Below are 24,730 nucleotides of genomic sequence, written 5' to 3' on the forward strand. Positions count from 1 at the left end.
CTTAATGTCATCGTGGATGTCGTAGTGGCCTTCTAGTGTTATGTTTCCAAAGAGAAATGTGCTGACCCTTGATAAGCTGTGCTTTGAAAATGTAATTTTAACAGCTTAAATTCTTGGTGTTATCGTTAGTGTTCCCTCCCTCTCCTCCAGCTTCAAGTGAAAGGTTTAACCCAAAGTATTTTATAAAATATTTTTGAGATGGGGAAAAAAAAAAATTGTTTGGCTCACTGACTTCTGAAGTCAAATCATCTAGCTTCCCACTGAAATCCGTTAAAAATTGTATTTTTTGTCTCATTTAGGCTATTGAAGAGGAAGGAGGGGATCCAGATAATATTGAAATAACTGTCTCGGCTGACACACCCACCAAGAAACCAACTAAAGGCAAAGGTTAAGATCTATTGATATACATTACATTCTTAAACAGTTTTTGTTGCATATATCACCTTAAAGAAGGTGCGTGGAACTGTGGCCTGTAGTTTGGATACAGTTGTGACTTTACTGTTTATGACTTCTGTCATGTAAGACATCTTTGGGCTTACTCATCTGTTTTCAGTCACTGTATATAGGCAATATCTAGGGATGCTGGATATATATGGAAAATGAGTGGGTTAAGAGATGTGTTACGAGGTAGTGGCTGTACTGTCCGCAGATCCTGGAGACTTGTTCTGCGTGTGCTGAGGCAGTGTAGATGATCTGTGAGTTTTTTTGGAACATGCTGTGTTAACAGAGATCCTGAACATGGAGTGTTACAGGCGCAAAGCGGGTATAGGAACTGCTGTGCAGCTCTGGTGCTGGGGACGCTCTGTAGTGTCTGAGAGTATGTGTGCAACAGCAGAGGGAGAACTAAGAGGTTGTTTAGCCATGAGAAGGTGCTGGACCTAGGCTAGTGATGTGGTAGGGGGTCACTGCCTGAAGAGGACTGTGTTGTGTGGGTTCAGTGTACTTTTTACTGAAGACAGGATTTATAAATACAGATTTCCTGAATAGGCTCTGAAGGCTCACTGTGAAATGTCTAATTAAGAGATTTTAGTTTTTCTGTTGTGAAAAATAATTACTTAGATTCTGTACTGATCTGTTTGGCGGTGATTGTGTCGGTTCTGTTTTCTTTTGCATAAGTATTTAAATACTGTTTTGTGAGTTTGGGTTCTGGGGGATTTTCGTTTGGGTTTCTGTGTTCTGTTGTTCTGGGAGCGTCCATAATCAAGTAATACTGGGAAAGGAAATGTCTGTTTTATGCATAGCATTCTTCATTGAACATACATGCTAAGAATGTTCATACATGTGCTATAGATACCTGTTTTGGAAATGATCAATCTTATACCACTGTTACTTCTCTTAGGCTGAGTTTTGTGGTGGAAGTGATTATTCATGCTTTTGTATGGTGCTGTGAATGGGGAATTTAAAATCTGTCTGCTTAGAAAGTTTGAATAACTTATCTGTACTTTTGACACACTAGAAAAGTGAAAGGAAATAAACTGTTTCACAATGTGGTTTCATTTTCTTCTATGACATTACTTTAATCCCTACTCTGGAAAGGTAACTGATGCTTAAGAAAACTACATGGAAACGAAATAAGGAAATGCATCCACAATTTTTCATGTAGAGATCTGAATGGCTACTTGTTCTGCTGTGGTGAATGCTTCTCTTATCTGCTGCTTTTCATCCTCCTATTTTCCAAACTAATATCATGATGTGCATAATGTTCTTGAACCAGCTTCTTGTTTAGTTACACTATTTTGCTTCTGCAAAGGTAGTTTGCCTGTTAGTGATGCTGCTGCCTGAAGCAGGGCTTCAGTAGCTGTTCCCTGCCACCTCTGCTGTGGAATTGAATCATAAGGCATACGTGTGGCATGTATGTTCTTGGTAGACCTCAAAGTAAAATACGACCTTCATGAAGTTCTCATCTGCTCACTTTGCAAGCTCAAGAGTTTTTCCTCGTTACTTTTTGGATTACAAAAGTCTTATGAGCAAATTTCGTACCAAAAGTACGAGAGGTTCATGCTGTATTAATCTTCAAGTGTGGAACAAGAAAAACTCACTAATTCATCTAGGGAAAATCTTTTTTGATCTTATTGGCTTACTTCTAACTGTAAGAAAGAATATATTCTTTCTTTTTAACTATTCCTTGTATGTGATAACTGCTGATTCTGATGTTATCTCCCTCTCTGGTGCTTTCTGCTGAAGTATGTTACTAGTAACCAGAAAGTATCCCTCAAAACTTGGAAATCTAACACTTCAAAAATCCATTCCCTAATGTGTCACTAGGAAACTTTCAACGGCACGTGGGAGATGCACGCCCATCAACTGAATTCAGTAGGACTGAATTTTCATTTAAAATTAATTATCTTGATCCTCCTTGTGCTTGTACACTATGAGTAGTGTTGCCTCCTTTACTGATTTTGCAGACAGATCGCTCTAGGCCTTTTGCTAATGCTTGCTTCCCTTCCGCCCCACAGCTTCAGACTAATGCTAATGGGTCTTTAATTATTTTTCTGCTGTCCAGCGGTAAAATTAACAGCACTACTAGTCCTATAGTATTTTTTTCCCCATGCTGTTATTGCTGTGCAAAGGAGGGTAGGAATATTAGATATTTGTTTACAAAGAAAATACAGCCTCAGAAAAGGCCAGGGAGTTGGAGTAACAGATAAACCTTCTCACAGCAGCCAGAGAGAGGTGAATGGGAGGGAGGAAGGAGGTTTCTCTTCCGAAAAATCACGAACTATGTCAGATGGCTATTGGTTTTAGATCTGAATGTAGCCAGTTCTACTGCAACTCTTAAGGTCTGTGGAAGAAGTGAGATGTCTAATTCCCTAGCACTGTCTGTTAGAAAAACTTGATCTGGAATATTGATGCAGGCTGAATTAGAGGGGGAATAGTGTGTGTGTGGGAGTGATATATTTGTTTTCCCTCTCATTGCTTTTTTTTGTGTGTATGTTGACAAAAATGGAGAAGAAAAGGAATGAGGCTAAGAGTGGGACTTACTTTCATAGAACAGGATTTTGTAATGGCCTGATAAATTGATTTATCAACTGAGTATATACTGCAGTTTTTTACTGGACTGTGACAAGCTTTTGACAATGATGATACAAAGCCAACTTGCTATGAGATAGGAAAGAAACATCTGTAAAACACTGAGTAGAAGAATAAGGCCTTGACTAAACTGGTTTGAATGTAGACCTTCTTTCTCTCTTAAAACAAACAGCAGCTCGCCAGTGTCCCATACCAAGTTCTGCAGCATAAGATATTGTATGAAAAAGGAGTCATATTTAAAATAGGGCATTTACTGACTTGCCCAAAGTTGAGTGAACATAGAGGGAGCCATGTGGATCTTCATCGGGAAAGCGTATAATTGGAGGATTTTGCATCACAACTTAAAGAATGCTTGCAGAAGGATTCTGTAATCCAGCAAGAATCCTTGATCAATCCTGTATGCAAAGTTAGTCAAAATCTAACACTTCTTCCAGAAGCTAACTTAATTAAATATTTGGGGTAAAGAAGAACTCTACAGGTGAGGTCAGCTGGTTTTGCCAATTAACGTTTGAAAGCTTAAAGATGGAACAGTTACCAAGTGCTCCATCTTTAATTGCCTTAGCTGTGCTGCTCCACCTGGGAATTCAGTAGCTATGGACAAATTTCTCTTTTTGTAAAAAGATGACAGTTTTTGGAAAAAGCTTTTCTTTTCAAGCCTGAACATTCTGCTGCTTATTCTGGTATCTAGAGGAAGTTACTTTACTGCTAGTATGAAACATTTTTCAAATGTTTCTGATGTGAGCATTCCTTTGAAGTACCTGCAGTCAAAAATATTGTAGCATATTGATACATCATAACTTGGTGATTGAAAGTTACTTTTCTGCCAAGTTTTGGAATTAGTGTGGATGAAGAACAGATTTTAGGCTAATTTATATTAACCTCAGAGTATTAATGTGAGCAAAGATGTTTATTTGCTGCTCTTCAAGTTTCTAAGGCCAGTTAGACACCTATTACTTTGTGTCTTAAGTACCCCTCTAGTTTCCAACTGAATTTTCAATTTGACAATACTGTTTCTTAGATCAAATGCTGACAATTGACAGTGGCTGGCTTATACTATTGCCCAAATAATTTTGACTTCTTTATTAAAACTGTTGAGTTACTTAAAAAACCCAACAAAACTAACTTGTACACTGTTGGCCTTCAAAAGGAGAGTAGAGGAAATAATCTGTCATGATGTCATCTGTCCTTCAGGAATATTAAAATAACTATTTAACAAACTGCCAGTTCATTATTTCTTCTTCTGTCTGAGTTGTTAACATCCATTACTATAGTTCTGTGATTTGATTTCTGAAACACTGTGCTGTGCAGCAAGCTTGTCCAGAGTTAGATCAGAGTTTTCCTGCCCAGTGAATCATCGCTGGAGAAAGACAGGGATTCTCAACTGCACTGAAAATAGGTGTCTTATGGCCATGTTACATATGTGACATGATCTGCAGGGTACTAGTACAAATGCCTTGATTTTAATCTTAATAACCTGAGTTTTCAATTATTTCTAAATAATTTTTTTTCAGAATAAATTTTCTAAATGAATCTTTTTCCTGAGCTTTGTTGACCTGCTTTTTAAAATTCTTTTATTTTTTTTAAGGCAAGCAGGTAGCTTCTTTGTTGCTGCTTCTCAGTGGCTTGCAGTTGCTGAATAAAATAGTAAAGATTGAAAAGTGACTTCTCCAAATGTTCTTGGTGGGGGGTGGGGCGGTTCCCTTGCACACAGTGCTGTTGCACAACTAATTAGGCCTCTTAATGTTTCAAGGCGTGTCTGTCTTAATTGACTCACAAAGTAGGTATGTTAATTTATTATTATTTCTAGGTATCTGACCAGTGGTGTTCAATCAAACCAACTGTTGAGACCCTACTCTTTCTCAAGTGTTTTACTCAAGATAGAGTACATTATAAGGAAGTGAATATGTTCTCCTCTTTTGAGGAAAGATGTATGTAAATTGTAGAATCATAGACTAGTTTGGGTTGGAAGGGACCTCTAAAGGTCATCTAGTCCAACCCCCCTGCCGTGGGCAGGGACCATCCACCACCTCTCTGGGCAACCTGGGCCAGTGTTTCACCACCCTCAGCGTCAAAAATGTCTTCCTTATATCTAGTCTAAATCTACCCCCCTTTAGTTTAAAGCCATTTCCCCTTGTCCTGTCGCAACAGGCCCTGCTAAAAAGTTTGCCGCCATCTTTTTTATAGCTTATAAATAATTTAAATTATTTTAAATTTAATTTAAATTATTTGTAAAGAGAACATTCCCTTTAAACTAGACTTTCTTGCATGTTAATGAGTAGGTGTTGTATAGAAAAGAATCTTTCTTGGGAGGGAGGGAATTGTTAAGCTAAAATACCTGATCTCAGTATTGATGATAGAAATTTAAGATACTGTAAGATGTAATCAACACTGGAAAAATAACATGCAGACTGAACCTTAGAAACACTTTGCATAGGTGGTTCCAGTATTGGAAAGTTGTTTTCATCGTTTAAGTTATGAGATACCATGCGGTATTGAAGCGAGATATAAACGGTGTACAACAAACTGTAGGTAAGGCTTCCATGTGCCCTCAGATAGGAAGAAGTAATCTTGCCAAACACTTCCTCAGTAATTTCATTAAGGTGGGGGTGAGCGATATCTCTAATGAGATGCAATAGAAAGTGTTATGAATGTTTAATCATACGATGGCAAATCTTACGAACAAGTCGGTGATTCTCTACAGAGTATCTGACTTTGTGAAGTACATCCTTTCTAAAAACCATGAATGACTAAGAGCAGCATCCTGAAGACACTGTAGAAGAGTTAAATATTCTTGTTACCCTATGATACCATTTAAGAATACAGAAATGTAACAGGATAATTTACTTTTGTTAATATTGTGGCAAATGATACTATTCAAATTGCAGCAGACCTCTTAACTAAATGATGCTATGAAGAGTTTATTCCATTGTAAAGATTTTCTTTCCCCTTTATCCTTTTTGCCTCCTGTCCCATGTTTTTGATGAATCTTTAGCGTCAGGTACAACAGAACCCTGTTGGGGGTTTCAGCAGGAATACCAGAAGAAATGCAAACACTAATTCTTCCAAAATTTTATGAGTATGTCACTTGATATCTGCATCCAATGCAGATATCTAGTTTGTTTAAGGCTTGTCTAAAATACAGTCTTCTATAATTCTGTATGCACTCAGGTAGCCTGAATTTCTCATGTAGAGGATCATGAATAGGTAGAACAAGCTTATGCTACTGTAAGGCTTGTAAATGAGATGAAAGCTAAACACGCATAATGGTAAACCAACGTTTTAAAGATGTTCTAAATTTTCTACTTCTAAGGAGAATATTCATTCTCTATGTAAATAGTCTGTTGCATTTTATGGTGTGTAGCAATTGCCGTTGCCAGAAAAAGGGTTGAGCGTGGCTTATAAAGGAGTGCCATCATTCCAAGGTAAATTAGTATTTGTGGTGTTAGGCACCCAGATTTCTGGTGAGTGCTGCTTACACTACTGACATTTTCAATGGCCACTGCATGGATAAACCTGTACATAAATTTTATCATGTATTCACAACTTATATGACTTGAGACCTACTAAGCCTGTTGCCTGCAGAAGGTCCAGCTGTTCTGACTGTAATTGTTAACATACCTTTTATTCCCAGTTATTTTCCTCAAAGTGGTACCAGTCTTGAATAAGTTCACAGAAACAGTCAGTTTCTGAAAGGTGTTTGTCGCAATCTGACTTTAGTTACATGAAATTATGAGCCAAGTGTGCCTTTCAGTAGCCCGTTGTGGATGAGTATCGGTGTGGAAAATTTTTTTTTAATTTTTGTGGATGCTGGCTTTTTGGCAACTTACTGCACCAACATCTGAAAACTATCTATATCAGAACCTTGAAGTGCCACTTTTGAGCAGTGTGACTCTAAGCAGATCAAAGTAACCTGAGACAGAACTGAGAGGGAAAGCAAACTTCCTACCACTTACTGGCTTGAAGCTGAAAAGTGGAGGTTATTGTTCAGATCTCCTTATGCCTTGGAATACCTCTGGTACTCAGAGTAAATGGGACTTATTGCAAAGAAAAACAGACAGACTAAAGAAAAGCTCATGAAAACATGCATTCCTGTCTGGCTTAATCTAGCAGCAAACAAAAGATATGGACAGCTTCATTACTGAGAGGTATAACTTCCTCTTGATGAGGACATGTCAATAAAATATAGTTCTCTAGCTGCCATTGCAGAATGATGGGACTAACTTCAGGTAGCTTTGTCAATTTTTTTTTTTCTAGTCCTTATAAAGTCTAGGTTCCAGTTCACCTGCCAGATTTCCTCAGGCAAAATGAGTGAATTTAAATAGCTTTCATGATAGTACGTGCTAGATAGTTGCTAAATATGTCTAGCATCTGCTGTGCGCGTTTGCCTGTCTCTGTGTATGCTTAACTGGATATGGGATGCAGGGAGAATTTGGACTTTCAGGTTTAACAAACTAAAGAACTAAAATGTGAGAGGGGTAAAACAGAACACAGTTGAATGTGTGTAGAAATCCTTGCTGTGTCTCACTGATTTTATTTATATTTAAGATATCTGTGGCTGTAGATTCTATCACAGAGTGCTAAAATAGTAATACAAAATTTGGGTTAGTCTTGCTTTCAGGCATCAGCTGTGATGCACATCAAGAACTGTCCTTTCCAGTGTAAGTGCACTGCTCTTTCTGAGGAAAGCCAGCTTCCCTAAGTATACCTGTGCTGCTGGCTTTTTGCACCAAAATCTCACAAATCTATTGCATTACAAATATCAGGAATGTTTTGTTTGTTTTAAATGAACTAAAATAAGGGGCAAGATCTCTTTATGCATTTAGATCTGAATGTTGAGATCACATGTTTTGCAGTCGTAGAAATAACTTCTGCCATGTGTCTTTTCCTGGAGACTAGTGTGCATCTGAACTCAGAACAACAATATGCTGTATATAGGAGTGCTGTCAGAGTGCTGCCTTTCAGTGAAATGAGTAAAACCAACTGGAATCTGAGTAAAACCAAAACAGTAGTCTCTCTTCTTGCCCTGTAGTTGAACAGTTTCCAGCTTTTAAATGCAATTTAAGAACCATATATGAAAGACTATGGAAATTAATTGCTGACAGAAATTGACTGTTCCAGGTAGCAGAAATGTCCATACTGTATCAAACTAAGGCTTATGTTTTTCCTTTCTATTCCTTTTGAATATCTACAGAATTGATTTAGCCATTCATTAGAGAATTAAGGGATGAGAGAAGATGTGATGTCAAAAAATAAAGCATTAAGTGCTGATCATGACTGCCATCTCATTTGCATCTTGAATTGACACTGAGTTTCAGTAGAAGATAGTAAAGCCACTTCCTAACAGAACTGCTTTTGTACCTTGAGCCACTGAAAACCATCGCATAGGCTAATCTTTGATAGAATGAATCAGAGAGACGGAATGCTCTACAAAGGGTGTTTGTGTGGAGATATTTATATCTAGCGTTCTTTGGTCTTGTTTTTGCAGAAGATTAAGGAAGTGCAATGGGTTCCAAAGAGAACTGTGTCTAGTTGTCGTCTCCACAGAGCCATCTTTGTTAGAAAAAAGTGTGCATGCGCTGGAAGAACAGAATTCTTTAATGGAGCATGCCCTTAGTACAGTAAAGAATATGTAAAAACCCCAAGTGCTTCACCTGACTCAATTCTTCTGCTGATTGTTCCCTCTAGTGATGAAAAGCGCTGAAAAAGGTGGCTTGGAGAGGCTGTGCAATTGCCATACTTGTGGATACTCAAAAACACAGCTAGATAAAACCCCGAGCAATCTGATCATATTTGGAACTTAGCTCTACTTTTGAGCAGGAGATTGGGTGAATTAGATGACCTTTAGAGGTCCCTTCTAACCTAAATTGCTCAGTGATGCTAATCATCCTATAAAGTAAGGCCTTTCCAAAGTCTTCAGTCATAAAGTCTAGTTAACTCCAGTAATTCTAGAAACGTACACTTTAATGTTCTCCTGAATTCCATTATCACTCAAAGTAGAAGGATTGGTATTAAAATCACTAACTTAGACGTAACTGCTTGTTTATGCAACAACATTGATTGTTCATGCTCACTCAGCTGACATTTTTTTTCTCCTCGCCTTAAAAATACTCAGTTTTGGGAGGGTTATATTAGAGTGAACAGTTCAGATAACTAGAGCATATAAAGAATAATAAACTAAGGCCCAACACATAATCAGTATTGAAAGAAAGTCTGCTCTACATCGCAGCTCTAGTCATTAGCATATCCTATCGTTTCAGGTAAAAAGCAGGAAGCTGATGAATTAACTGGTGATGCTTCGGTTGAAGATGATTCCTTTGTCAAGGTAATAAAAGTATGTAATATTTTTTTTCCCAGTTTATATTTAAGTTCAATGTTTGACTTTATTTACCAAAAAAAGTTTCCATTTTCTTTGCGCTAATTTATGTGCAAATTTGGAGCATTGTTTTTACTGTACTCACAGCTGTGATGCCTAAGGGTGTGAAGGTGTGGGGTTTTTAAACATGCTATGAATTTTTATTATGGATGTGATACAGTATTTTGCAGAAACAGTGATTCTAGCAGTGAATTTTTCAGAATATAGCTAATACCCAAAGTTATGCCAAATATTTGTTGTTCACACCAAAAGGAAAGTGAATTGGAGACTCAAGATACAAGTGATCAAGACGGAAATGATGAATTAAAGGACTTCAAAGAATCTGTTGAAGATGAGAACTTGAATTCTAAAGAATTACCACCTGCAGAAAAGAAAAGATACCACAACCTGGAGCCAGCAGAGACAACAGAAGATGCAGAAAAGGATTCTGAAAGTCAGGTACTTTGTTGTATTTTACATGCATTTTTATCAGCAAAATGTACATTTTTCTTAGTGTGTCTGTATTACTAGGAAGTCAGAACTAGTTTTTAATTTTGTCTCGCTTGCTTATCTCTAAAAGATAACTTGGTACTTTTTTCTTTCTGTGCTCCTTGACTTGTGTTTGAGTAGTCCTGAAATAAATGTGGCATTGATTGATAAAATTCTACCACAGTCCATACAGAGTTCCCAAGCGGTCCTTTTCCCTGGTACTAGTAGTGACATACATAATCTGAACACTGAACTGAAAGATGCAAGTCATGAGAACTGCACATTGATGTTCACCTTATTGAGTGTGTATCCGCTTAACTAAAATGTTTTCTGAGTTAACTGAATCTCTTGACTCTTTGAATGTTTGTCTTACAAATAGTTTGCTGAGCAAGTCCCTGTTATGTTCTCATAGGAAAATGAAGGTCAAGACATAGAAGATTACACTTTTCCAACTGTCCATGTAAGTTCCAAATCAGTTATGTTAAGCTGATTTTCATGCCTGTTTACTTGGAAAAGATCACTTTAGACTGGCTTTTTGTTCCAGCATGCATCTTAGAGAGTCAGATGATGTAATACAGTAAAGGTAAACAGTATGGGAAGCTTTCATTCTTCCCCCCCCCCCCCCACACCCCCCCCCCCCCCCCCCCCATAATGCAGATAATTGTGATTTCCAAATCAGGTGTCCTATTTAAATGCAAATTCGTGTCTACAATTTGGGAGTATTCAGCGCATAGACTTAGCAAGGCATATTTTTCAAACTCTCTTAAAAACACTTCAGAGGGCTATGCCAAATGCTAACATAGTGTATACAGCCTATACAGGAGTTCAGAACTCCTGTTTTAATGTAGAAATTTGCCTTTGGAGAATGTTTGGGGGGGTGTTGGTTGTTTGGGGTTGGTTTTTGGGTTTTTTTTTGGTTAATACTAACATCTGTAACATCTTTAAGTTCAGAAATTCATTCTGAGTTACATGGAATTGGTATCTGAAAAGGGACATCTCATACAGCATGTCTTGCTTAGTGAGGTTAATGATAAATAAGTAAATACCTATTAAAATCATAGTTTAATTTTTAAGTACTTAGTGGAGGAAGTCTACCTAGTTTCTGACTTCTGTCCTAAGCTTTTAAAGCTTATGATGGATTGCTTGTATTTCACTGAAAGTAGTAATCAGCAGTGTGATACCCATTCTGAAGGCTTTAGCAAGACATGGGACAGTTTAGAAATGTCCTGTTAAGTGAAGGGGGGGGAAGAAAATAGCTGCATGTTCCAACCAATTGCAAACTGCAAGTGATGCAGATAGATACCAGTGAAGTTCTGTACAAATTTCTAGTGATTTGACAAGGGAGTGCACAGGTTTGGTTTCTAGATCATCTTTTCTTTGGAAACAGTTTTCAGTTCATTAATTTGCCTTCATATGATAGAAATTCTGTGGAAAATATGAACTGTTCTGCTTAAAGTTTTAAAGTAGGAGACATTTAGTCTTGACTTCCTTTTCTTGCAGGATGGTGAAGATGAAGAAAATGAGAAAGGTATGTTTAAAGTTTAATAGAGTTCAGAGCTCTTTAGTCTGGTAGAGCAGGCAACTTTCTCTTGTAATATTCAATCTCTTTACTAATACTAGGCTTGTCTCCAGTACTAAGTATCAGTTGTCTCCTTATTAAGCTTAGCACCTGGAATCATTGCAGTCAGTGGGTTTAAATCACTCCTAAGAGTTATTTTACTCTTAAGAGTTGATTACAGTACTTATCAGTTACTGTGGTGGATGTCTATAATACAGTTGTAATACTATGATTCTTAATGAAAAAACCATAGTATTCAAGGACTCTGATTTTAATATACGGTAAGTCTTGATGCAAAAGCTTCCAACTTGCACTGCAGTAACTGATGTTTAATTGAGTGAAATGATACACCCTTACACTGAACTTGAGCACCCAACAAATGTATGGACCATCATATGCTTGGCTTACTGTCACTTAGAAATACCAGTTGTATATAGGATGGTAAATCAAGTGTTTGGAAACCTGTGGAGTGGCTACCTTTTTTTTTTTAAGCTGTGCTCATTAGTGAAACTATAGAAGGAATGTAATGCATTTGGGCAAACAGACTTCCTGGACAGAAGTCTTAAGGATTCTACGTATTGTGGACTAGAAAGGACATGGAACACCATCTCTTTACACAAGATGGAATAAACACATTACTGAAGTTACAGGATAAAACTACAGACTCCATGTTTACGAGGGACCCTGTGGCTGAAGCGTCTTATCTGCACAAATCCAAGAATACGTTTGGAGATGCCTATGTGGGACTGAGATGGAAAATCTGTCCAGTGGATGAAGACTGAGAACCGTTTGTCTACGAACTCTGGATTAAAGCGCACTCCTCCGTTTTCTGCAGCAGCCTTGTACAGCTAACTTGACTGCCAAACAACTGCTTAGAAAGGAAAAGCGAAAGAGAATACCAGTGTGGAAGACTGACTGAAATTCTCCAAGACTGTAATTCTTTCGGATTTGGGAAGGTTAGAAGTCCTAGAACCAGGAAGATTCAAAGACAGATTAAATCAAACTGTGAGCGTCCAAAGCAACTATTTTCTTCTGGAATGCCAAATCCTAAACTGGAAAATGGATACTTCTTATGAAGAACGGGTATCTCCAGGATGGAACCATATTCTCTCTCCTAATGTTTTGGTATTTGTCTCTAGAAAATGTGTTTTGCCATGAAGAATAAGTGATCCTGGGTAAAGGATTTATATTTGTGTTAATACACCTTGTGTTTTTTTTTCTAACCTTCCATCAGTGCTAATAACTGGCTTTGTATTTTCTAGGTCCTATTCTAGCTTATGCATATGAAATTGTTTAAACTTCTTGTTTTGCCATATTTATTCCTGTTAAATCCTCTTAGATAAAGCAGGTTCTGGTGATGGTACACAAGAAGTATCTAAACCTCTTCCTTCAGAAGAAAGCCTAGCTGAGGCTGATCACACGGCTCACGAAGAGATGGAAGCTAACACCTCTGTGAAAGAAGCTGAGGATGATAACATATCGGTTACAATCCAGGCTGAAGATGCCATCACTCTGGATTTTGATGGTGATGACCTCCTAGAAACAGGTAAAAATGTGAAAATTACAGATTCTGAAGCAAGTAAGCCAAAGGATGGGCAGGATACCATTTCACAGAGCCTGGAGAAGGAAAGCAAGGACTATGAGATGACTGAGAACCATAAAGATGGTAAGAAGGAAGACTGCGTGAAGGGTGATCCTGTCAAGAAGGAAGCCAGAGAAAGTTCAAAGAAAGCAGAATCTGGAGACAAAGAAAAGGATACTTTGAAGAAAGGTCCCTCGTCTACTGGGGCCTCTGGTCAAGCAAAGAGGTTTGTTTTTCTATGTCAGTTCTTTACGATACTGAGTACCAGCATTCAATAAGATCACTCTACATTAAGGGGGTAGCAGCAAGAATCTTATAATTAGTATCCTATGCTCCTGCCTATAGATTTTTTTGACCGCCATAAGTTACTTTTTAAAATTCAAGATCTTCGTATAGACACTATGTCCTACTGATTGCATTGTCGAATTGTCAGCATTTATTTATTTTTTTCAAATTGACGATTTTTTTAAATGTCCTTGTGATGATGGTAATGAACAGCTATCAGTTCTAAGAACACAAAATGAAGTCAAGTCCCCGTCCTGAAATCTGGAGAAGATTGCCATATATCCACTGAATAGAGTTGTCAGAAAATCTAGATCTTCAGGCATCTTGGGGAAAATCAGTGCAAGAATCCATAAGGGAATCATTTGTTCAAATATACAGTCTAGCCCATTTTTATTTTTTGAAATGTTAACTTGTCTATTAGTATTAGTAGTATAAAATGCAACACTTTCCAAATGCTGTATTTTCAATTTTCTTCTGATTTTTAATTTGCTTCTCTAGCTCTACTAAGGAATCTAAAGAAAGCAAGACAACATCAAAGGATGATAAAGGTAACTATTACAAATTAGGGTAGTTATTGTCTTGAACTAAATGTTTTCCTGTTTAAGAAGTTGCTTGCCACGTACTAAAATGGTTTATATAATTGAACTCATCCATCTGTAGTAAATTATGCTAGAGGTACAGTCGTCATTAGCTGTACATATGTGTCTATATATATTTTTTTTTTCTCCTTATGCCAGATTCCTCGTAAGATCAAAAATACTTACTCTAAAGACTCAATGAAAATACGTTCTCCTATTTCAAAACACTTTTAGGAGCAAATTCCACTTAATGTTTCCCAAGTCTTTGTTTTGATGAGAAGGTGTAATTTTCAGATATGCCTACTGTAACTTACTTAGAACAGTTTGGGTTGATGTTATACGCAGAACAAGCAAAAAATAAGTGCAAGTACTTAAACATACCGCCAATAAAATTTTTTGACCTCTCAACCAAGTATAACAGCTGAGATGCCAGCTAGCAAAATTGCACTTGTGGCTGTTTAGTGCATTAAAGTTGGACCTATTTGTCTACCTTGGAGTTTCCGTCTGTTACCATAAAAACCTGTATTATGATTACAAATTCACATAGTGGAGCTCAAGAGCATGCTAATGTCACCAGTTACACTCATCCTTCGTAGTTGAACAAATGCATTTGTATAAGCTCGTGTGTCTCCTTATTTTGCCTAGTAGCTCTCTGCCAAAAACCTTTGTCACAAAATCTCTTGCGTATCGCTAATGGATGAATGGAACTTTACCTGATAAATGAATTTCTGAGGAGAAATTTGGTGACAGACATAATTCAGTCTTCTGTAGATACATGTCTTTTCATGACAGTTATCTGAACAAATGCATTTGTATAAGCTCATGTGTCTCCTTATTTTGCCTAGTAGCTCTCTGCCAAAAACCTTTGTCACAAAATCTCTTGCGTATCGCTAATGGATGAATGGAACTTTACCTGATAAATGAATTTCTGAGGAGAAATTTGGTGACAGACATAATTCAGTCTTCTGTAGATACATGTCTTTTCATGACAGTTATATGCTTACAATGAAATTAAATGAAGGTACAGCAAATCTGCTTTCACGTAGCAGATATGACAACTGTAATAGTAACTATCATAAGGCTGTCTTAAAATACATAGCCAAAGCCAGTATAGTGGCTCTTTAATGATATTTAATGATACTCTAAGTGTATCACGGTTTATCAAGATATCTGGGCTTATCAAGATAATCCTAGTTTGACGATAACTGAGATTTGTTGCCTTTTGCTCTTAGTTCATCTTGATGCATTGAAGAAGGAAAACTACCCTTTTTCCTCAAGGTGGTTAAATTACCTTTTAAAACTCTGCGTACCACCAGGTTTTCCAACTCTTCAGCTGGCAATCCAGTTCTGGTCTTGCTTGTATGACTGGCTACATTTTAACATACTCAAAAGCAGTTCATACGTTTAGCAGCAAGCAACAGCAAGCTGGACTAAATAATATAAGACTAAAAAATGTTGTGAATAAGATTACACGAATCTCTTTAGTTCTTAGTTCTATGTTGCAAAAATGGCTAATATATGGGGCAGGGGGGTGGGGTGGGGTTGGTGTTTAAGGCACATAATGTTTTTCCGGCTTTTCTTTAGTATTTTCCTTAGTATGCGGGAAATCATTTTGGTGGGTTGCATCCAGTTCTACATGCAGCAGTATTTTTAAAAAGCTGCTCTGGATGGAGGGCAGATACTTCAAGAAGTTTTGGAAATTGACCACATTATTCTGGAGGCTAGGATTAACTAAGTCTCCTCTACTTACTTTTCTGCCATCTCTTTGGTAATATGAGTAGTGTAAAGACTTACTGATGAAGAACAAATGTTGGGTGCTAAAAAAAATTTTCTTGGATGGAAGTTATTGATAAGAACCAGAAGTTGAAGCTAAATGTACATACCCAAATGAGGGGTAAAGCATGCCTTTAACAAAGAATTGTATGATTTTTCTAGCTCTGTCATTTGGGTATGAGTTAGCCAAGCTGTTGGTCTCAATACATGGGTAAATGAATGAAATCTTATGGCATATATTTTTTTTATATAGAAGTCTTTTCAAGAAAGGTAACCGGATAAACAGTTACTTAAAGGTAACAGGCTAAGTTTCTCTTTTCAGCAACAGTTTAGTTCAATATTCATGGTGCCTTTGTCTCCTTAATTTTTTGGCTGTTTTGTAAAACTTGTTTCAGGAAGCGCAAGCAGTGTTAGTGGTAGCAGTGGAAGTTCAACTAGAAACCTGTGGGTTAGCGGACTGTCTTCCAACACAAAAGCTGCTGACTTGAAAAATCTCTTTGGCAAATATGGAAAGGTATTTCATGGGGTGTGATACCATGTGTGTTGTGTGTGTCTCTTTCCCCTCCTCTATTCACTTACAGAAATTGAGTAATACTTGATTTAAATAAAAGTCTGAGATGAAATGCCTAATGAATGTAATCTAAAAAACCCCGATATTTTCCGCATCTAAAGTAAGAGTGCATGCTTACAGGAACAACCATATGTTAATTTTGTAAGAAATTTTTCTTCCTGTTGAGGTAAGATAGATGCAAAAGAAATGTCACAAATATGACTGGTCAGGACTGGCTTTAAAAAAAATTTTTTTTAAATTAAATAACGATGGCTGTGTTCTTTTGCAGCAACTGTACTTAACCATGAGTGTAAGATAATGTGCTAACCGGTAAAATTGTAATATGAACAGTCTTTATAGACCCTGCTGCTTTGGAAGGCTGTTTTTAAAATGTGTTCTGAGGGCTTATGAAGAGGAAAAATAGGTAAAAAACCGTGACAGTTAATGTCTGTTCTTTTAGGGACTCTTTTAATGACTTAATGAATTTTTTTACAGGCTGCTTAAACTAAGTCAGTTTTCCTGGATTTTGGTTTAATTTAACATACAAATTCCACAGAACAATACAGAATCTATATAAGCTAAGCAGTCTTCTAAAAACAGTTTTTGTTGCAGTTGTCATTTTCTCAAAGGAGTTGCTGATAACTATGTGAATTCATACTGTTTGTATAAGCCTGTGCAGTTATGACGTTACTGCATCTTGGGAACTAGTTAGAACCATAGCACTGTGAATATCAAGTGTGTGTACTGATTATTGGATATCTGATTTTTCTAATGAATTTAGCAGGTGATTTTATTTAATGCCTTCACAAGTGTTGAAACCTGAGAGTATATTTTGTTAAAACTTCCAATTGTTTGGCTGTTTTTGCTGTAAAGATGCTTGGTGCCTGTGTTTGCTTAGCTTCCCAGTTTTAAATTAATTGGGAAACGTCATTTCTAAACGACTGCACCATTACAGGCTGCTAGAAAGATGAAATTGTTGCATTAGAGCAGGACTACATCAAGAAGACTGGCTCCAGTAGTTACAGAAATTCTAGCAAGGAGCAGGAACACAAAGCTTAATGCTTTCTCAAGAAGCAGGTATCAAAGAGCTGGTTGCTAAAATTGCTTAATTGACACATTGCTAGATGTCTTTGAAGACTTGGCCCACTTATTAAGTTACTACATAATACTGCTTATACCTTCCTGCCATTAACTGGCAGCTGTTGACTTTTTTGTGAGGGTTCATCTGTCAGAGATGAACCATCAAATTCAGATCAGTGGTGTTTCTGTGAATGAATTTTGACGGTAACTGTCAAAAGAAGCATTTAGACAACGTGCGTGAGGTTGCGACTGGTCAAAACAGACATAAGCATTAATATGCCTTGATGTGAAAGTTGGGATAAAGTTCTCAAAGCTGCAGCTTCCTGTGGAATAACATGCTTTTGAAAACTTGGAGTGTCAGTCTTTCTAGTGGGGTGGGTTTGTTTCGGTTTTTCTATACTAGGGTAAAAATATTATTGGAATACTATTGCTTCCTAACTAGAAATGTCTTTCTCAAAACCTAAATTTTACCTGTTTATGTAGGTGCTTGGTGCAAAGGTGGTCACAAATGCACGAAGCCCAGGGGCAAAATGTTACGGCATAGTAACAATGTCTTCTAGTACAGAAGTGGCTAGATGTATTGCACACCTTCATCGAACAGAGCTGCATGGACAACAAATTTCTGTTGAGAAAGTAGGTTTAATAAGGTTTAAACTTTTCTATAGACCATCTTATGCAAGAATCTGTATTAACCTATTTGCTTTTGGAAAAAAATATAGGTGAAAGGCGATCCCTCCAAAAAGGAGTTGAAGAAGGAAAGTGATGAGAAATCTGGTTCGGGTAGAAGCATGGGAGATAAGAAGACTGCATCGAGTGATAAAGCCAGCAAGTAAGAAATTTCACGTGTCTTCTGAAGCTGTGAAAAATCCTTTAAGCTGAATTTTCCTCATTGCATTTGTGTGTTTCTTTCCTAACAAGAACTCCATCAACCAAAAAAGAAGAAAAGAAATCTGAGAAATCTGAAAAAAAAGAAAGTAAAGAAGCCAAGAAAACAGAAGGTAAAGATGAGAAGAGTGATAATGGAGCAAGTGGCCCTAATCAAGAATCCACTAAAAAAACTGAAGAAAAGAAAAGAATAAGTATGCAATATAGCCACGTTTCCTCCTGTTGAATCTGTGTGTCTGACTTGTTTTGGGGGCATGTTCTTGCTCTTACCGGAAACCAGATGATTAAAAGCCTGTTCTTTTTTTAGACTCCAGTAACATGTATTACTTTAGAGCTGATGTTAAAGCTTCCATGTTTTATGTTACTACTTAATTACAGACATGTGCTGGTATGTTTCTCCTGCCAGTAACAGTTCAATTTAGAGATTTAGAAATTTCACCAAGGAAAATCTGTAATGGACAAATAGGGATGTGTGTGTGTGTGTGTTAAACCTTTTTTCTTTTTTTTTCTTTTTTTTTTTTTTTTCTCCCCCCTTCACTAGGTGGTAAAAGCCCAGGTCAAGTTGTAGTTTTAGACCAAACAAAAGGAGACCAAGGCCACACTAGGACAGTTAGAAGGGGAAGGTTTGATAAAGTAAGTATCTATAGATTTGATGCAATCCTTATCTGATTTGATACTACCTTACAGTTGATATTTTCTCTGAAGAGTCAATAAACTATTACAAACTGTTAAGCTTAGATAGAAGCTTCATATGCTTTTGGATAGCTACGTAGCTAATGATACTTGAACATAGCATCCAGAAATCTCCCTAAATGAATGAGACTTCTGAAATAACCATTGTAATCTCTATCTATAGCCACAGATATTGAGGAACAAAGAGCGTATTATTCAAGATAAAGTGAAATTCAGGGAATACAGGGGTAGAAAGGATATCTTGCCTTTTGAAAAGATGAAGGAGCAGAGATTGCGAGAACACATGGTTCGATTGGAAAGAATACGACGAGCTGTTGAACTCCGAAGGTAGTAATTCAACTTTTTGCTAAAGGCTATTTTATACATTAATTGATCAGATGCTATATTTAGAAATCTAATTAGAATGCATTCTGTCAAGCCTTTTACCCAGATGTTAAAGTCTGGGACTCTACCTAACAGTATCTTTATATGAATTAACAGACTCCAAAATTTTTGTTTAATCTTTTAATAGCCGTATATGTACACACATAGCTTAGTGTTTGTTATGGGGGGTGTATCTCATAAGTGTTACTGCATGCCAGTTTTCTTTTTGAAAAGATGAGAAGTTGACTAGGAGATGGGGCCAAAAATAGCATTTGGGGTTGGTTGGTTTGTTTGTTTTTAAACAGAGAACTGTTGTATCTAAATGATAAATCAAGCATAATACAATCTTGTCCCTTTAAATAAAAGGACTAAACGGCTAACTGTTCTATTCTGCTCTTTTCCTACGGCCAAAAGTTTGCAAAGGATAGTTAAATGACTTGTGTTGTTAGCTGGATTTCCCTAAACAAAGGAATTCCCAGCAAGCGTAAAGCTTAAAGGAGAAAATGCCTTTCCTGCTTCTTGTAAGCTGTACTATAGGAGGTGGGAAGAAGAAAGCAAAATGAAACTGTTGACAAGTATACCTAACCTGTGCAAGTCAGAGTGGTCATGTTATTCTGTCTTATTTTTGGACAGAAAACAATAAGTAAATTTTTTGTTAGCTTGAAGAAGGCAAGAGCTAAAATAGCAAGTATTTTTAAGATGTAAATCATATTCTTTGCTAAGTTGTTGTTATTGTTTGCAAGATGACAACATAGAAATATGAATCCAGCATAAAATACATCAAGAAAGATGATTCTTGATACAACTTTTCCTAGTATCTGTTGTTTGCTTAAATGGTTCTGTAGAATACGCTAAAACTAGTTTGACTACTTGGGGCTAAAAGGAGTAGGCTTCCGATACCAGGACTTCTGTCAAGACCTTACTCTCAAATAGTGGTTTTTTTAATGTCTATGCCTAAGGTAATGTTGGTTCTGGATGAGAAAATTTTTCAGGTGAGTTTCTACTACCTCTTTTTTTTTTTTTTTTTCTTTTTTCCTTTAGGCGAAGAGAAATTGCTGAACGGGAGCGTCGTGAGAGAGAACGCATACGAATAATGCATGAACGAGAAGAATGCTTGCAGAGAGAAAGGGAACGATTAGAAATTGAAAGGCAAAAACTAGAGAGGGAAAGAATGGAACGGGAGCGTTTGGAAAGAGAGCGTGTTCGTATTGAACAGGTGTGCATATTTATATTTTGGACTAGTGCAATATCGTTTTGGAGTATAACCTAGTTTGCAGTTGCGGTGAATTTTTCTCTTCACCCTTCCACCCAGGCCATAAAAAAAACCCCAGCCAAACATTACATAATCCACAGTGTACCACAACAGTAATCTTTATCTTGTTTGCTTGACTTGGTGGCAAATTTTTGCTACTGGTTTATTCAGTGGCTATACACGTCTGTCTCTAAAACTGAAGTACAGCAGATCATATTGCCCATACTAGTCTTCCATAATTTTACTAGATTTTTCCTAGAGAATGTCACTGCAAAATTAATGAGTTGTGTTTCTGGGCAACAAATACATTAGCAATTGAAGAAATTACCTGGAGATATTTCTACCTAACAGCCAATAGCTTCTCCAGATCTGTTGTCTACTTTTTTTAGAGAAGTATTCCTTATGCTCTTTAATCTTAGATGCTATCCAAGGATGAATTGTATCAGATAGCCTTTAATAGAAAACTATCAATTCCGTATACTTGCTAACTGTTCTATAGGTATCTCTAATAAAGAGCTATTTTGTTTGTTGGGTTTGTTCACCCTTCCCTTTCATGGTAGGAACGTCGAAAAGAAGCAGAGCGTATTGCTCGTGAAAGGGAGGAACTTCGTCGACAACAGCAGCAACTTCGTTATGAACAGGAAAAGAGGAATTCTTTGAAACGTCCACGTGATGTAGATCACAGGTAAACTGATTCTCAAACCATTGTTTTACAGCGCTTAGTAAAGAGAAACAGCTACCAGCCTTGTGTCAGGCTTGAAAATGCATTGGTACCTGAAACAAGTCTTCACAGAAGAACTGGATTTCTGGTATTTGTTTGGTTTTGACATCAGTTTATTCCAAGCATGAAACATACCTTATCTGTAGGAGAGAGTTTTGAAAGAAGCATCCCGTGAATTAATTCTTACTGTATGAAGAGAGCATAACGCAATTCAGTGCATTTGCTGAGAAAAGCTGTTCTGCCTTAGTGGTTGAAATTTCTAGCTTCTGCTTTGTTAAGAATTCACATTTCTGGTAAATGGATGGTTCAGGAAGTCAATGTGGTGGCTTTTAATTTTTACTGAAGCTGATGACATCTACCACTTGCTGTTTGAGCCACATGAATTGAACTGGCTTTGATCTTTGATTATAAGAATAGGACTGAGACCTTAGCCATAACATTGACATATCAGTGGTACAATGGAAGGTAAGTGTAAGTCGTCACGGTAGATACAGTAGCAGAACACTAATATTTCTTCACCAGAGGAATAAAGACAGCTTCATTTTTCAAGGCTACTGATTATACACTTTAGTATCTCACACTCTTATCATAGAGACTCTGTACCTGAATGTTTCTAGTGAGCAAGGCTGTGACGTTTCCTACACTATTCTTTCCTGAGAAAGCTGTTCTGATTTGTGGGTGGCTTGTTTTGGTGTGGGTTTTTTTTTCCCCAGAAGGCATTTTTTTTTTCCTAGGAGGCTATTTTCAAGGCAAAATTTTGCTACAGTGATGTTTTTGTTGGGGTTTTGGGTCTTTTGGGTATTTTTGGTGGTGGTAGCGGTGTTTTCACCTGCCCAACACTGTATACTATTGCTTAGATTTTATTACATATTTTATTGCTATTTTGTCTCTTTAATTTGCACCAACAGAGGGGTGTTTTGGGTGGTTTTTTCTTAAATGATTTTGTTCACTACTATTGAAAGAGTCTACCTTTTGTTAGTGGCTTTCCAAAGGTCAAATGAGTGTCTTGAAAACAGACAACTGACTCTTAACAATTTTCTGCATATTAGGCCTTGATTTGGATACATGTAACTGATGAGGGTTCATTTGTTTTTGTTTTGCTTAAAGGAGAGATGATCCTTACTGGAATGAGAATAAGAAGATGGCTCTTGATACAGACGCACGTTTTAGTCATGGTTCAGATTACAGTCGCCAGCAGAACAGGTTTAATGATTTTGATCACAGAGAACGGGGACGATATCCAGAAGGTTCTTCTGTTCCATCATCTTCTTTTGATAGGTAAGTTTAGATAATAGGGTAGATATTTGCGTGCCAACACCTCTGGATGAAACCTGTGGATTTCACTCTTAGCTGTTCAAAATTTAAAATGGTGCTAAAGGCTTTATACAGTTCTGATGCAATAGAATTGCACTAGTGTCCCAAAATTTCTTGTGTCTTCAGGACTGGCTGTTTATACCGTGGAATCTAGTCCGCTTTTCTCTGAGAACTTTAAATTGGCTGCCTGGTGGTCTTTTCTGGGTGACATTTTGAAAGAATTTTTGCGATTATTCCTCTTGCATGCCTAGTCATAAATGGGTTCCAATGGATTAGATTTGTCCTATTTGGTAACTTACCTCCTTAGTAAGCAAGGCTAAAAGCAGCTGATTTAATGAGAGGTTAAGAGCATTACTTGCATGAGTCACATTCATCAGGATCCATGCAACTGTGCAGTAAATGCTGGTTCCAGATCCATCTTCATGTTTCCATTAAACATCTCCAATAACCAGTTATAAAGTTAAGACCACATAATCGTAGCTTCTGGACTTCTACTTTTATGCTGCAATGAACTAGAATTGTATTTTCTAGCTGACTCGAGAAATCTAGCATTCCCTCTGCTTCATACTAGGCAAAAAGGAGGCCCTACAATTGCTTAAATTATACTGACCAAAATGTGAACAGATAAATGCATAAAGAAATGTTAAACTGGCCGTAAGAACTTGAGCTCAAAATGGCAATTGTAGAAATAAATATAATTTGGGGTGGGAAGGATCTTTAAGGTATATACCACATACATAGTAATAAACATGTAATATAAAGATGAGTAATATTATTGTGTACTCATGCATGTGCTTACATGTGCAGAGAAATGGGAAAACAGGAGACAAGCAAATGACTTTTTTACTTTAACAACTCAGGCGAGAACGTTTTGTAAATCAAGGTGAAGCAAAAAAGACTCGCCCAACAGCGCGAAGAGAAGAGCCAGGGTTTGAGAGATATCCCAAGAACTTCAGTGAGTCCAGAAGAAATGAACCACCACAACCAAGAAGTGAACTTCGAGATACAGACAGAAGAGAAGTGCGAGGAGACAGAGATGAAAGAAGAACAGTGATAATTCATGACAGACCTGAAATACCACATGGTCGACATCCAAGAGAGACTGGTTCAAATCCACCTAGGCAAACAAATTGGAAGAGCGAGGGAAGCATAAGCACAGACAAACGGGATGGCAGGTAAATTTGCTGGCTAACCAGTAACAAACTAGTGAAGGTACTGATGCTTGTAGAATTTATCCATAGTAGCAATTCCTCAAGAATTGATGTGTAAACAGACCCCACCCCACCCCCCCCAAAAGAATGGCAAAGTCACTTTCCAAAAGCATTAGAAAAAAATTGTGTGTAGGTTGTCACGTATGCTAAATCTCATCTGTAAACTTGATGTGACTTCCAGCAGTCTATTCTTAATCATGTGTCGCAACATAGAGTAAGGAGGCTTTTGTGCAAGAATGCAGATATAAACAAATAACATGTACGTTTTAATTATTTAGAGCGCCACATAGATCTAAAAGAATGTTTCTAAGAAGCTAACTGCAAGTTGCTAGGAACCTGAAAAACAAAAAGGAATCTTTGAAGTCTACGTGTGCTATGATTTGGTGCCAGTTCTATTATACTGAAACCAAAATTTTGATAAAAGCAATTTTTACAGAGGTGAGAGGCCAGATCGGTCAGGAAGAGAAGTGTCTGGACACGTGAGAGGTGCACCTCCTGGTAGCCGTAGCAGTGCTTCTGGGTATGGAAGCAGGGAAGGAGAACGAGGCGTGATGGGAGAAAGAGGTGGAGGACAAGTGAGTCATCTTCTTGCATTTGTGTGCATGAGTGAGAGACTGGAAAATGCAAAATCACGCTGGAAAAATAGCGTTGTATAAATCATTATCAAGAATTCTGGCTATTTTTAAGTTACTTTTCTCTATTTTAAAAGTTCTTTTTTGTTGGGTTTTTTAATAAGCCAAGGAGTTGCAGACAACGTACCCAGTTCTTTTTATGCCTAGCATCTTTCAGGTAGATCAGAACAATACCTGAATGAGTTGCTGATAAGGCTGTTAAGATGTTGTTGTCATCCTGTGTTTTCAGGGTCTTAACCTTACATTGCCTGCTACTGCCAGTGCAGTTTGTCATTGTACTCTGTAACGCACTACTGAGAGAAAAACCTCTGTAAGACTTGGCTTTAAAGTCTACAGACTAAATTGCTCCATGCTACTGGATCCTGAAGCATTTAAAAAAAAA

The 24,730-nt window shown here is 37.3% G+C and overlaps 1 protein-coding gene across 4 annotated transcripts in view; it reads left to right on the forward strand.

The window, feature by feature from the left end:
• Nucleotides 1–4: 4 nt before the first annotated feature.
• Nucleotides 5–24,730, forward strand: part of SLTM (SAFB like transcription modulator) — a 26,470-nt gene continuing 1,744 nt past the window's right edge. The window contains exons 1-19 of one of the 4 annotated variants that reach the window (XM_009280347.1): nucleotides 5–91; nucleotides 300–387; nucleotides 9,288–9,361; nucleotides 9,656–9,841; nucleotides 10,284–10,331; nucleotides 11,372–11,399; nucleotides 12,769–13,237; nucleotides 13,795–13,844; nucleotides 16,043–16,161; nucleotides 17,761–17,910; nucleotides 17,997–18,106; nucleotides 18,196–18,356; nucleotides 18,704–18,795; nucleotides 19,019–19,182; nucleotides 20,260–20,434; nucleotides 21,031–21,155; nucleotides 22,299–22,469; nucleotides 23,366–23,680; nucleotides 24,141–24,291. In XM_009280347.1, the coding sequence (XP_009278622.1) occupies nucleotides 41–91; nucleotides 300–387; nucleotides 9,288–9,361; nucleotides 9,656–9,841; nucleotides 10,284–10,331; nucleotides 11,372–11,399; nucleotides 12,769–13,237; nucleotides 13,795–13,844; nucleotides 16,043–16,161; nucleotides 17,761–17,910; nucleotides 17,997–18,106; nucleotides 18,196–18,356; nucleotides 18,704–18,795; nucleotides 19,019–19,182; nucleotides 20,260–20,434; nucleotides 21,031–21,155; nucleotides 22,299–22,469; nucleotides 23,366–23,680; nucleotides 24,141–24,291 (2,727 nt within the window). In that variant the 5' untranslated portion in view covers nucleotides 5–40. The remainder of the gene's footprint in view (nucleotides 92–299; nucleotides 388–9,287; nucleotides 9,362–9,655; nucleotides 9,842–10,283; nucleotides 10,332–11,371; nucleotides 11,400–12,768; nucleotides 13,238–13,794; nucleotides 13,845–16,042; nucleotides 16,162–17,760; nucleotides 17,911–17,996; nucleotides 18,107–18,195; nucleotides 18,357–18,703; nucleotides 18,796–19,018; nucleotides 19,183–20,259; nucleotides 20,435–21,030; nucleotides 21,156–22,298; nucleotides 22,470–23,365; nucleotides 23,681–24,140; nucleotides 24,292–24,730) is intronic. The other 3 variants (XM_009280349.1, XM_009280348.1, XM_009280350.1) reach the window with 3 other exon arrangements.

The sequence above is a fragment of the Aptenodytes forsteri genome, unplaced genomic scaffold, assembly GCF_000699145.1.
Source record: "Aptenodytes forsteri isolate BGI_AS27 unplaced genomic scaffold, ASM69914v1 Scaffold83, whole genome shotgun sequence".
Classification (NCBI taxonomy): domain Eukaryota; kingdom Metazoa; phylum Chordata; class Aves; order Sphenisciformes; family Spheniscidae; genus Aptenodytes; species Aptenodytes forsteri.